The sequence below is a fragment of the Myotis davidii genome, unplaced genomic scaffold (assembly GCF_000327345.1).
Source record: "Myotis davidii unplaced genomic scaffold, ASM32734v1 scaffold135, whole genome shotgun sequence".
NCBI classification, from domain to species: Eukaryota; Metazoa; Chordata; class Mammalia; order Chiroptera; family Vespertilionidae; genus Myotis; species Myotis davidii.
Genome location: NW_006289813.1, coordinates 10874637 through 10888218, shown reverse-complemented (window position 1 = coordinate 10888218; position 13582 = coordinate 10874637). Strand labels below are relative to the sequence as shown.

The 13582-nt window shown below is 39.9% G+C and overlaps 1 protein-coding gene across 1 annotated transcript in view; it reads right to left on the bottom strand.

Moving 5' to 3' along the window:
- The window catches only part of ADAMTS16 (ADAM metallopeptidase with thrombospondin type 1 motif 16), a 103682-nt gene that overhangs the window by 74637 nt on the left and 15463 nt on the right, over positions 1–13582 (bottom strand). The window contains exon 4 of the mRNA XM_006762468.2: positions 359–641. Coding sequence (XP_006762531.1) covers positions 359–641 — 283 coding nt within the window. The remainder of the gene's footprint in view (positions 1–358; positions 642–13582) is intronic.

Genomic DNA, 13582 nt, shown 5'->3' with positions numbered 1-13582 from the left:
TGGGCTTTAATAAATCTAGACCTCAAAAATATAGCATTACTGAGTAGACATGCCAGAGTTCTTTTGAAGATGTCTGGTAGATTCGGTATTCCTCAGCAGTGCATCATTTAATCTGTCCAGGGAACAGCTTTTTTAAAAAAATGAAAACATCTACCATTATCTATCCATCATGGAGAGAGCTTTTATACTGAACATGCAGATAATGGACTGTCTTTGGAATTGTCACTAAAGTTTAGTAAGGACAGTTAATACACGTCACTTTGGGAACAGGCATAATATGATGAAAATTAAAAATATTCCATCGGCTTATATAAACGTTAAAATCATTACACACATGAAGAGAATCGCCCTTACATACATTTCTTGCGTCTTCCACAGAAATGCTGCTTTTGTGGGTGCCCGAGGTCAAAGCCACCTTGCAGATTTTGATTTTCGTGGTAGAAGAGGTGGTGATTTTCCAGCTCCCGCTGCCTCTGGACCATCATTGCCTGGCGCCCCCTCGGAGCCTGTGGCTCTGTGGATCTCTTGTACAGTATGTGGGAAGGAGGCCCACCCCCGGCAGAGTCATTGAGTTGCCCTGCTAGGTGGGAAGGAAGTGGCTTTAAGAAGTAATCTGCTTCTTGTGTTCTTATCATGCCTGACTGGAAAAAATAGGGAAAGGAAAGAAAACACAAATTACACTTCCAATTGGAGCCATAGTCAGCTCTCCAAGCATTCCTGTATACCTTTGCTTACAAGCATACCCTTCCCACCTTCTGAGGTTAAGCTCTGACCCTAGTGTTCCTACTGGTGGGGAAAGGTAAACTTGGTAAATTATCAATGAAGCTATCAGCACCATGGGGGGTAGACCTCCTGGGGCCTAACTGCCACCTCACAGTGGAAAGTGAAATACTTGGAATTTATGCTCTGGATCACAGAGGAAGCAGCTTCTCACACCATATTCCACATGAGTGAGTTGGAAATCTTTGTTGCCTCCTAGGACTCTACCAACTAAACTAGAATACAATAATACTTTAAAGTTTGCAGTTCTATCAAGAAATAGCCAAGTCTGAAATTAAATAGTAGCCAAAGCCAGTTGGGTTTCATCCTTTATGCATTTAAACTAACCCAGGAGTAGCAGAGCCATCTTGGATGTGTTCAACCTTGTGTAATAACACTACCCAAAGAGGAATTGCACTCTATAGAAGGTAACTAGTTTAAATATTAAACTAAAAAAGAAAAAAAAAAAGGAAAAGTCATTGTTTGTTTGTTTTTTAAAAAAACTTTTCTGCTATTCAAACAATTCCTTGCTTTTCAAATCACCGCTTGGAAGACTACCAGCTTCTCTAGGTTCTCTGGAGTAGACGGCATTCGGCATCTCTCATGCAAGCCCAAGTGGACTCAGAGAGATTGGCCAGATAAGGCAAACATCCCTGGTAGAATTATCATCTAATTCTACATATCATCTGTGTGATCTTGGAGGATATTTACTTAGCCTCTCTCTGCCATTTTGTCATCTGGACAGTGGATATAAAGAGCGCTACTTTCTATGAGCTCATAAGAATGAACAATAATGTATTTTAAACATATGACCTGCAATAAATGTGCAAACAAAATATGCTGGATTAATAAAACAAAGAGTATAAAATATCATACGTCACCCTGACAATTAAGGAGGCTTGGGGGGACTTTGCACTGTATAGTATGAGATTTCTAAAGCCCAAGTGTTGGTGCACCCCATGACACAGTTGCCCCAAACACATCTTTGCTTCTGGCCTGATCCATTATTTTTTATACTCTTTCTGGCTTCAACTAAAACACTTGTGTTCTGTAACAGCTGTTCCAGACTCCCCTGCTTTTCCCTGGGTTCAAGGTTATATTCTGGGTGGCCCAGGCTGAGGGACAAGATCTTCAGGCAAGAGTGACCTGTCACAGCTGGCAGATTTTTGAATTTTCATTAACAAAGTGGTCAAGCACTGTACTTGTTGCAGTTGTAATTTAGTCTGTTACAACATTCTATGTTTAAACCATCCTCAATTTCATTAAATACATAGAGCATAATAACTGATAAGACATTCTTTGATAATCAATAGATAATAAAAATTACCAAAAAAAGAAAAAACACGTTTACTTCATTATCTTGCTGCATTATTAATTTGCAAGTTTATTTAAAAGATTAGGCTAATCATGGAAGATTAATGCTTTCTCCTTATCAAAGCTTTTCCTTGTTGAGTCAAACATATTTATTTGGAAACTCATAAAATGTCTAGTGTATGCCTGCCCACAGAACCACTGGGATGTCAGCTGGGTGGATTATTAACCAGGCTTCAGAAAAGGCTAATGTCCTCCACGCTCTGCAAAGGAGCTCTCCGGGGGCCTGCAACTCTACCATGGCCAATTCTGTAAATCATTTCACACTGGGAAGCCGACCAAACACTCATGTTGCATTTATGAGGAAGGAAAAAATGTGTGTCATGTTAGTGCTGAGAAAATGCTGCTTTTGAGCAATGTCAGTAAAGAAGTGTTGAAGTTCGAAAGTAGGATGTTTATTGTGATCTATGTGCGGTTATCCTCAATTAAAAGTTGGTAGATTTCTATTATTGTGTATCTATTTATAGACACTGTCTATAAAAGTTGCATGAATCAAAAAATACAATGGAAATTAAGAAGAAATAGATAAATGCCCAACCACTGAGTCTGTTTCTCCTGCAGTGTAAGAAGTCCTCATTGAACTGGTTCCAAGATTGTCTCAGATGACACCATAAGCTATTTTCAAGACAACTAGCTGTCAATAAACACAGTGAAAGCATGATCGGGCTCATTAAGAGAAACATGCATTTTAATTCCCTAGTAACTGCATTTTTACTCTCAACTGTTATTTGTTTTGAGAATATTCTACTTGTTCTAGTCTTCTTAATGATGTCTCAGAAACACAAGACAATTTTAACATTTATAGATCTTTCATAAAAGCCAAACTCTGCTTTTTATTTCCTTATACCTCAGGGTCAAACATGAACCTGGCCCAAGGCCAGTCCATCACTTGCTAAGTGCCCAAAATCACAGTAAGTTTTGTTGCACAATTATTTGTGATGCTTTGAAAATCAAAATTCAGCCAAAATCTCCTAAGAAGTTAAATAACCAAAAGGTTCTCTCTTTCCCAAGAGAATTTTGCATATGATTCCTATTATTCCTGTCCCTACTGTGCACCTGGCTTAGGCATTGGGCCTCTTGCCTTCAAGGATAATGGGGCTGTGTGCTGGTCATAGGAATCACTCATCATCACAAACCAAAATCAGTCCAGTCTTCAAAATTCAGTCATTTGCTCAGTTCAAATCTTGGTCACTAGTCACAAGACTTTTTCTATGCCTTTCCCACTTGCATGACTCAAACAAATTCATTCACTTTGTTGAATTCTACCTGGACCGTGTGACCAGGCTAAAGACAACAAGTGGGACTTGGATGAAGTGCCAACACACATCGATGCAAGATCAATGGCTGCACAGCTGAGTTGAGCACACCTGAGCCTTTAGACAATCAGGCTTTGAATAAATTTTATGGCAGGAGGAAGCAGAGTTGTAATTTTTTTAAAAATATATTTTATTGAGTTTTTACAGAGAGGAAGGGAGAGGGATAGAGAGTTAGAAATATCAATGAGAGAGAAGCATTGATCAGCTGACTCCTGCACACCCCCTACTGGGGGTGTGCCTGCAACCAAGGTACATGCCCTTGACCGGAATCGAACCTGGGACCTTTCAGTCCCGAGTTGGACACTCTATCCAGTGAACCAAACCAGCTAGGGCCAGAGTTGTAATTTTACAGTACAATTAATCATTGCACTAGAATGATCCCTGGCTACTCCAAATAATTATTCAAGACTATTCCAGAATCTATGCTTTTCATCTGCTGTTTGATACAGTGATTTTTGTCTTAAAACCTCATAACTGAAGCTTCAAGGGTGCAGCACAGTGAATGCTCATCTTTCATCACTTTTCCTTAAAATTTGAAGAGCTCTCATATTTTTGTTTGTCATATTAATTTAATTCACTTGAACATTAAATTATCAGCATTTCTTGCCTTACCCTATGATCTAATCTTAGTACTGACATAACTTATGATTAGAGCTTAGATAAATATGATCATTTGTGACTCCCAGTAGCATGCTTGGCTGAACAACAAACCTAAAGTGAAGGGTGACCCACTGTTTGAGGTAAATACTTCTCCCCACTTTATCATTTCTTTAGCATGTTGGGATCCAGGAGCACCACACTTCTTGCCCCTCACTGGTTCCTCTCCAAGGAGAAAATGCCTTATCTGCAAATTTGAACTCAAAACTGGGCATGAGTAGTATAGCCCTTTCTTCTCATGAACAATGTCCTAGAGGAAGCTCAACTACTCAATGGATCTTGATCATAGGATAGGCTTAGCTGCCAGATGGGCAGCATAGGTGAGAAGCTGTCCCAGGTTCGTCACTTCCATGGACCTAGCACCTCCTGCAACTCAGTGCATAGGTCTAAATTGGAACCCAGTTTTAGGAAAGCAACTCACCTGTATAAATATCCCACTTTCTCCAAACATGATTTAAAAGTATATAGATCTACCATCTAAGTTACTCTTTTTTTTTCTTCACATTTTATAATTAACTGAGAATACAGGATTTATGAAAAACAAAAAGGGGAAAAATGTAAGAAAAAAGGAAGGTATGTACTGGACCATCTCAAAACCCAACATTCTCTTTTAGCTCTCAGGTGGTTTATTAATTAATAGACTAATTATTATGTATACTATCTATACTAATAAAAGGGTAATGTGCTAATTAGACCGGGAGACCTTCTGGACATCCTTCTGGACAAAGCCATGGTTGTGGGGCTGAGGCAGAGGTGGTTAGGGGAGATCAGGATGGCAGGGGAGGGTAGTTGGGGGCGATCAGGTCCCAGATTGTGAGAGGGATGTCCGACTGCCGGGGTTTGGGGATCGGGCCTAAACTGGCAGCTGGACATCCCCTGAGGGGTCCCAGATTGGAGAGGATGTAGGCCAGGCTGAGGGACATCCCCCACACCCCCACACAAATTTCGTGCACCAGGCCACTAGTCCTATAAAATAAAAGACTAATATGCAAATCGACCGAATGGTGGTCACTATGATGTACATGACCACCAGGGGGCAGATGCTTAATGCAGGAGCTGCCCCCTGGTAGTCAGTGTGAAGCCCTGAGCTGGGCTCATGACTGGCATGGGCAGTGGTGGTGGTGGGAGTCTCTCCCACTTCTGCTGTAGCGCTAAGGGCTAAGCCATCAGTTGGACATCCCCCAAGGGCTCCTGGATTGCGAGAGGGCACAGGTCGGGCTGAGGGAACCCCCCGAGTGCACAAATTTCATGCACCAGGCCTCTAGTTATGTATATAAATATGAATAAAAATAACAGTTACTTTGTCTTGGGCACCATCCATGTGGCAGATAATGTGCTATGTAATTTGTTCTATATATTACTCCTATCCTAATAACAAACATGTTAACTGAGGATTAATATTCCCATTTAAAAGAAAAAAAACAAACAATTCAATTTTAAAAAGGTCCAAAGATCTTAGTAGCCACCTCAACAGAAAGATATACAGATGGGAAATAAGTATATGAAAAGATGCTCCATATCACATGTCATCAGGAAAATGCAAATTAAAACAATGAGATAGCACTACATATCTATTAGAATAGCCAAACTGACAACATCAAATGCTAGTAAGGATGGAAGTTACAGGAACTTTCATTCACTGTTGGTGAGAATCAAAATGATGCAGCCACTTTAGAAGACAGTTGAGCTGTTTCTTACAAAAACTAAACAAGCTCTTACTATAAGATCCAGCAATCACACTCCTTTGTATTTATACAAATGAGTTAAAATTTATATTCACACAAAAACCTTTGCACATGAATATTTATAGCAGCTTCATAATTGCCAAAACTTGGAAGCAACCTAGATGCCCTTTAGTAAGTGAATAGATGAGTAAGCTATGGCACATTCAGACAATGGAATATTATTCCGCAGTAAAGAAAAAGAGCTGTCAAACCATAAAAAGGCATGGAGTAAACTTAAATTAACGTTGCTAAGTGAAGGAAACCAAAATGAAAAGGTTACATCCTCTATGATTTCACTATATGACATCTGGAAAAGGCAAAACTATCGAGACAGTGAAAAGTGGTTACTAGAGGTTAATATGGAGAGAGGAATGACTAGACAGAGCACAGAGGATTTTTCGGGCAGGTCAAATACCTTGTGTGATATTATAATGATGGGTACATGTCATTATATATTTGTCTAAACCAGCCGAGGGCAAACTATGGCCCGCGGGCCGGATCCGGCCCGTTTGAAATGAATAAAACTAAAAAAAAAAAAAAAAAGACCATATCCTTTTATGTAATGATGTTTACTTTGAATTTATATTAGTTCACACAAACACTCCATCCATGCTTTTGTTCCGGCCTTCCGGCCCAGTTTAAGAACCCATTGTGGTCCTCGAGTCAAAAAGTTTGCCCACCCCTGGTCTAAACCCATACAATGCACAACATCAAAAGTGAGCCCTAATGTAACCTATGGACTTTGGGTGATTATAATGTGTCAATGTAAGTTCTTCAGTTGTAACAAATGTACCACTCTGGTGGGGAATGTTGATAATGGAGGAGGCTGTACGTGTGTGGGGCAGGGTGTAAATGGTAAATATCTGTACCTTCTGCTCAATTTTTGTTTTGTTAAAACTACTCTAAAAAGTAAAGTCTATTTTGAAATAAAGACTACATTCCCTATGTTGTATAGGGAATGTACAGCTATACAGTGAGTAATATTGTAAAAACTATATATCGTGCCAGGTGGGCACTTGGGAGATCACTTTATAAAGTATATGATAATCTAACTACTAAGCTGTATGCCTAGAACCAATACAAAATAATACTGAATGTAAACTATAATAAAAAATTTAAATAAAAAAGAAACAACCCAGGATGACAAAGGACATCAGGAGTGGAGGAAAGGGGGGTTCAGCTTTAGATAGGTGGCCAGTGGCCTCACTGAGAAGGTGGCATTTCAGCAAAGCCCTAAATGAGATGAGCTGGCTGTGAAGACACCAGAGGGAGGCCCTGTGGCTCAGGATGCTTCTGCTGTGCCAGCCATTGTTCCTGTTCCAGAAAAACACAGACTCCCCGTGGCCTCAAAGCCTTCACCCCCACTCATCTTGTTTCCTGTACACACCACCACCAGACCTCCGCTGGCCTGGATCTTCCTCATTACTCAGTTTGCAGTGACAGTGTGAGGTATAGGGATTTGCTTGCCATCATGTTCTTAATGATAGAGCAGATGTTAGTCTCGGCCTTGTGGCACACGCTGCGGTGGTATAATGGCAAGCAGTGGCTCCTAAAGCAAAATATATGGTTCAAGTCCTGGACCTGCCTCTCTTCAGAGGGTGAACTCGTGCGTGCGTGCATGTGTGTGTGTGTGTGTGTGTGGCATGAGTGCGTGAGTGTGTGAGTGTGTGTGTGTGTGTGTGTGTGTGTGTGTGTGTGTCCTGAGACCCAGTTCCTATATTTGCAAGCAGATGATACATCTACAGCTATTTCCTAGTATGGCTGTGAAGATTACATATACATATATATTTTTAATGAGGGTAGCATATAGAAAGTTGCAACAAAAAAAAAGAGGAGATTGTGTGTGTACAATACTCTGTGCAGGTTGAAAAGTAAAAGACCAAAAGGCCAAAGGTAGTGAGAGAGTCACAACAGAGCTAGACAGCCACTACCAGTGTGTCATGGCAGAGAGAGTCAGAGCAGAGTGGGACAGCCATTGACAGGTCCTCATGGGAGAGAGGTAAGCCACAGTCTTGACAGGGGCAGGCACACATGTTTCTCATTAGAGGCCATGGGACTCCAGGGTGTTGTCACCTGGATCTATAAGCCATTGCTGAAATTATCATGTTTTTTCCACACATACTCGATCCATCCCAGTGTGCAAGCCCATGGCACCCTTCCCTCTGGCAGTGGCAGGTTGCCAGCTTGAGGCGAATTCTGCTATGAACTCATCAAGCTGACACTTAGCTCATGAGTCAGCTGTTTTCTCTATTTAGTTATGCCACTGGGTATTTCTCTTCTCCAGTGCTCTTGGTGTTGATATCTAGTCTCTTTGGTGTTGTTATCTAGTGCTCTTTAAGCTGAAGGTTCCAGGAAGGTCACATCATATTCCTGTTAATAATATTAATATAATGGCATTCATTTATTGATCACCGACGATGTGCTTGCCTCTGTTCTAAGGGCTGAATACCCTATTATCAATGATCCTGAGAACAGATTTGCAAGGTAGGAAGTAACAGCTACATTTTTTGGGAAAAAGAACAATCCAAATGTCCATCAACTGGTGAACAAATAAACAAAATGTGGTATATTTTTACAATGGAATATCATTCAGCAAGGAAGGCAATGAAGTACTACTGAACATGGCTGAATCCAAAAACATCATGACAAGCAAAATAAGCCAGAGCAAAAGACCCTATATTGTCTGATTTTGTTTCTACTACATGCCAAAGAAAAAGAGGCAAAAACTATAGAGGCAGGAACCAGAACAGTTATTGTGAACTGGGGCTGGGAGCAGAGAATACTGTAGTTGGGCACGGAGTGGTGGGAGTGGTCTAAAGCTGGATTGAGGAGATGGCTGCACAATATCACTGAATTGTGCACTTAAATTGGTGAGTTTCTGTTGTGTAAATTACACCTCACTAAAGCATTAAGACAATAAGATGGAGGCACCAGGAGCAAGGGCTCACAACTAGGACAGGAGGCCAGACCTGCTGAGTTTTTATGGCCATTCCCTCCACACCTGGGTGCTTCCTAGGTGCACAGTGGGATGAAGTTCATTCGAAGATGTGTTCTTGGAAACAAAAGCTTAACAAACAGTGCAGCACAGACTGCAAGGCCATTCAAAGGTCAGGTTTCTTGCAAAAGAAAACAGGCAAATAATGAAGCCAAGAGGGTGCCTAAAGCCCCAGGAGCATGAGCGCTGTCTGAGCTTCCTTCCTTGATTGCGTGGAAAATTGCAAGGCTGAGAAAAGTCTGCCCAGTCTCATTTTCACCAAGGCAACTCTAAAAGATGATTAAGATTTGAAATCAGTTCATCTCCTCCTCCCCACTGCCACCGAACTGGGCAGTCCAAAAGAAAAGGATGACACATAAACTTTACCTATGGGTGTCCAGCTGTGGGCACACAGTAGGCACTTCATGGATCTCCCTGAAGAAGGGCCCATAGATCACGGGTATTATTCATAGAGTCTGATAACCTTTGCATATCCAGCCATGATTCTCAAAACTTTCTGTCCATGAAAAGTGAACAGCTCATTGAAATTCATGCTCCTCCTACCTTCAACCCTCTGATGTTCTGACTCAGCAGCTCTGGGGTGGGAGGGGGTTTGTGAAAACAGGCTTATTTAATAAGATTCACAAACACACCACCAAGACACATCCAGGGTATGAGTCCTGAGGGCCAAGGCCCGCAAATCCTGTGCTTAACTGTCATCATTCACTTCCCAGCCCAGAGCTCAGGAAGGACACACACAACCCCTCCATTTTTGTCAATGTCTTTCATATATTGGCTAGCTTTCTAGGACACAATGTGACTTGGTGTAAAGTTTGTTACTACTAAGCTTCCTTCTTTTCGAGCAATGAAGTGATGACTTTAGACATCAATATTTTCTGATGGTATATTATAAATATCAACAGCAATACCAAGTACAATGCTATCCATTAAGTTCACTGGAATAGACTTACTAATAAAAGATAGTTAAATAATTGTTGTTGTACCATAGGGCCTGGGGATGGTCATTTATACCAATGACCTCTGTTAGGCATGGAACATTCTAGGCAGCTCCTTTAAACATCCGTTACTCTGGATACCAAAGTTGACCATTCACAAATTCCAGCCTCAGTTATATATATGACTGCATATACTTTCATACACATATCAGAGTATCTCAAGGGGATTATAAAAGTTATGATCAGTCCTATTCCCAGGCTGCCAGATCAAATCCTATAATCATCATACAATGTGGCAATGCATATTCAAAACGGTGTATTTTTGATTGCCTTCTTAATATGCTGTGCTGAAGAATCTATGAAGCAAATGCCATCTTTGTTTTTTTTTTTTTTTTGTAGAAATAAAACATTGGCAAATGCTATGGCAAAATTAGTCTATAAGAATGTAGAGATCTTCCAATCAGCACCGACACAAGGGGAGACCTCACTATTGGAAAGCTCTCTCAGGTAGGTCCTTCACTTCCAGAGGGAAACAAAGGAAACAAATAATGAAAAGAACAGGCTAGGTTGGTTCCTTAGTGTGATTCACAGCTGGTTTGTCTAAACCTTCACAGGGCAGTCAGCTGTTACCTTTGCCCGCCAGTGAGGAAAGAATTCGATTCTCACTGTGGCTCAGAGAGAGAAACTCCTAATAAGGTGGGCTCGGCTTCATCCTCCCCATCTGTGGCCATAAAAATAGTGTTCAGCCCCATGAGGGGTAAACAGCCATCCTGCAAATACACTGTTCCATATTAACGGGATGCTAATGCTAATTTAGGTTCCTTAATCCATTCAACCACAAAATATCCCAAAAGATAGATGAGGGATATCTACATGATCTCTTACATACTTTTTTTCACACACAAAATAAAAATAGAATATCCTAAAATCAGTTTTCTAGTCATTTCCAAGTGAGACATTCACTTCTCTTGGTCAGCCAATGATGGCTAAGATCACAATGCTCTCTGAAGTTGCCTTACTGCCAATTCTCACATCCATTTCTGACTCAGCCATATGAAAGGGAGTAGTGCTGTTGTAAACACTGTTGTCTTAGTCATTAGGAAGGCACAGTGTCTGCTAGTGAGAATTAGGGTGAATTATAGGGACCCACCATTATTTCAATGGGAAATTTATACAGCCTTACTTGATTAGTGTTGGATTAAATATGTTTTTTAAAATGTTTTAAACATATGTTCTCTGTCTTGTCCTCTCTTTGTGGTCTTTTGTCACCAAATTTTATAATCATGTGAGTTGATAACCATTAGAGCTATAAACACAGAGCTATAAAAGCCCTCACCTACAAATTTTCTGGAGGAATCAGTTTTCTGAGTGAGGTGGTACTCAATTATTGCACAGTTGTCCCCGTCGCAAGCATCAAAGTGATTAAAAGCACAGGTTTTGTTCATCTAAGTTTTTTTTTTTACTGACAAGATCCAATGTTGTCCAACCAATCAATTAGATTTCAAGGATACACAAGGATACAGAGGGCGAATGACCCTGGAAGGAGACATGGGTGCGGCGTGGAAAGCTCATCATTTGTTCTGAGACTCAATAGGTTTGCCTTGGAATCTGGATTCTGTCCCTTGTTAGATGCCAGCTTTTGGCAGGCTACATAATCTGTCTGATCCTCAGATTCCTTTTGTACATAATGGGAACAGAACCTCTTCTAATATTGCTAATAGAATGAAATGCACTAGTAATGCATGCAATTAATTTGCTTACAAAAATGCCCAGCCTGGCATACAGTAAGTGCTCATTTTAGTATCAATGTTCATCATTATTTATAATGGGTGTATTATCATTTCTTGAAATCATTCAAATTGCATCACTAACACATACTTTAACATACATCATCCTATAATAAAGAAGCAGAATTCACCATATATGTTTGTTTTGTAACAACTAAACATGGACTAGATTGCAACTAAGTCTTTTCAAAATAATGACACATTGAGTACATTAAGCATTAGAACAGTTTTGACTCCAATTACTTGAGTCCACTAAGCATTAGATCAGTTTTAGGTTAAGAATTTTTCCCCAAAGCTCTGGTTTAGGTGTTGGAGAAAAGCGATGGGTAGGTCAGATAAACAACCTTTGTGTGAAACCATCACAATCCTCCTCATTGTCTGGTCACAGTGAACAGAGGTACCACCATTTCCAAAGAACCACCATAACTGAAGCATGTCAAAGCCTTAAGGATGTGTTTACTTTTCTTATGACAGAAACATATTATCACAGGCTACCTTTCTGGGCAATGTGTGCTGTGAGATTATTGACATAAAAAACAGTAGAAAGAATATGTGAAAGGAAAGTGAATCAAAGCACTATAGGAATTTGGGAAGTTAACTCATCATAAAAGAAATTCTCCATACAGGATCCAACTAAAATCATGGCCATGACAACCAGACTCCCCTCATGCATCTTTGTCTTTATGTCTAGCCGAATATAAAAGAATAAATTACCTATTATGCTTACTCTACAACTTTATGCACATGTGCATTGTGTGTGCAACAGCCATGTCATGGCCACTGCATCGCATGTCAGAGCCTGAAGCCGGTCACACCTTTGACCAAGGGTAGATGAAAGGATTGAAATCAGAGAAGCAAGTTGGTTGGGGTTGACTTTGAAACTAAGATCAAACGAAAGAGACATCTTGGAAGTTTCCAAGTCGAATCAATTTTAAATTGCATGAGAAAAATCTAAACTGTGAATAATTGCCAAATGAGATGATTAACTTGCAAACTATAAAATAGAACATGATACAATGTCAACATGTAATTAATATGGTTGGCCTTAATAGTTGGGTAAGGATATTGGCTAGAATGGATGTTAACGCCTGATTACAGTGAATATAGTAATACTTTTATTATAGCATACATATACAATAAGATATGTAATTATTGGGTATATATGTAACCGAGGACTGCCATTCAACAATATAATTTTAACTTATGAGTTCTTAGGACATCTTTACATTTAAATTGCAATCTGTGAGACTGTCAAATTATTCTCACTAATTTACATCATATTTTAAGACATAAGTACACAGGTCATTTTAAACACTGTGTGTCCCCTTTACAAATAGGGACTCAGTCATCCAGGAGCAGTTGGCCATTCTGGTGAGGCTAAAAGCTGTATCTGCCTTCTTTCAGCCACTAGTGCACATGTGTGACTCAGGCCTGAGGTGAAGCTGTGTTTGCTTAGTTTAAGTAAGGAGTGCATCCATTATTCTAAGTAAATGTAAAATTTTGCATGATCCAGTCTGAATTTGGAACCCAATTTCAGAGAAAACCCTTGTTTCCCATAAAGTCATTGCACTGACCACAGTCTGGGTTGCAGTCATTCTGAGACTTTAGACTTGTTCCCACCTCAAATACGTGGGTGTCAGTATTTCTTCAAAAAATTTAATAAACCAAGTGGACCTAGTCCTTCCTCCACTGGAGAAGGGTATGACACATGTATTATTATATCTTTTCAGAGATTTAATAACAAGAAACTTAAAAGTGGTGGGGGTTAGTGAGCTCAACTTTATTTAAACGTATAAACTCATAAACTACTCCTGAAAGACAACATATTGGATTATTAGAGGCAGAGGTAAGAAATTATGATTGCAATTAGATCCAAAAAAAGTTTTCAAGCAGTAAACATATAATTACAGTATGCATCAAAGCAATAGTCAAAATTAATAGTAATGATACTGAATAGTGAATAAAAGACTGCCTTATATTATAGACCTTCTTAAGGAACATTAAGGACTTATGTTTCTACATATGGCACACTTACACG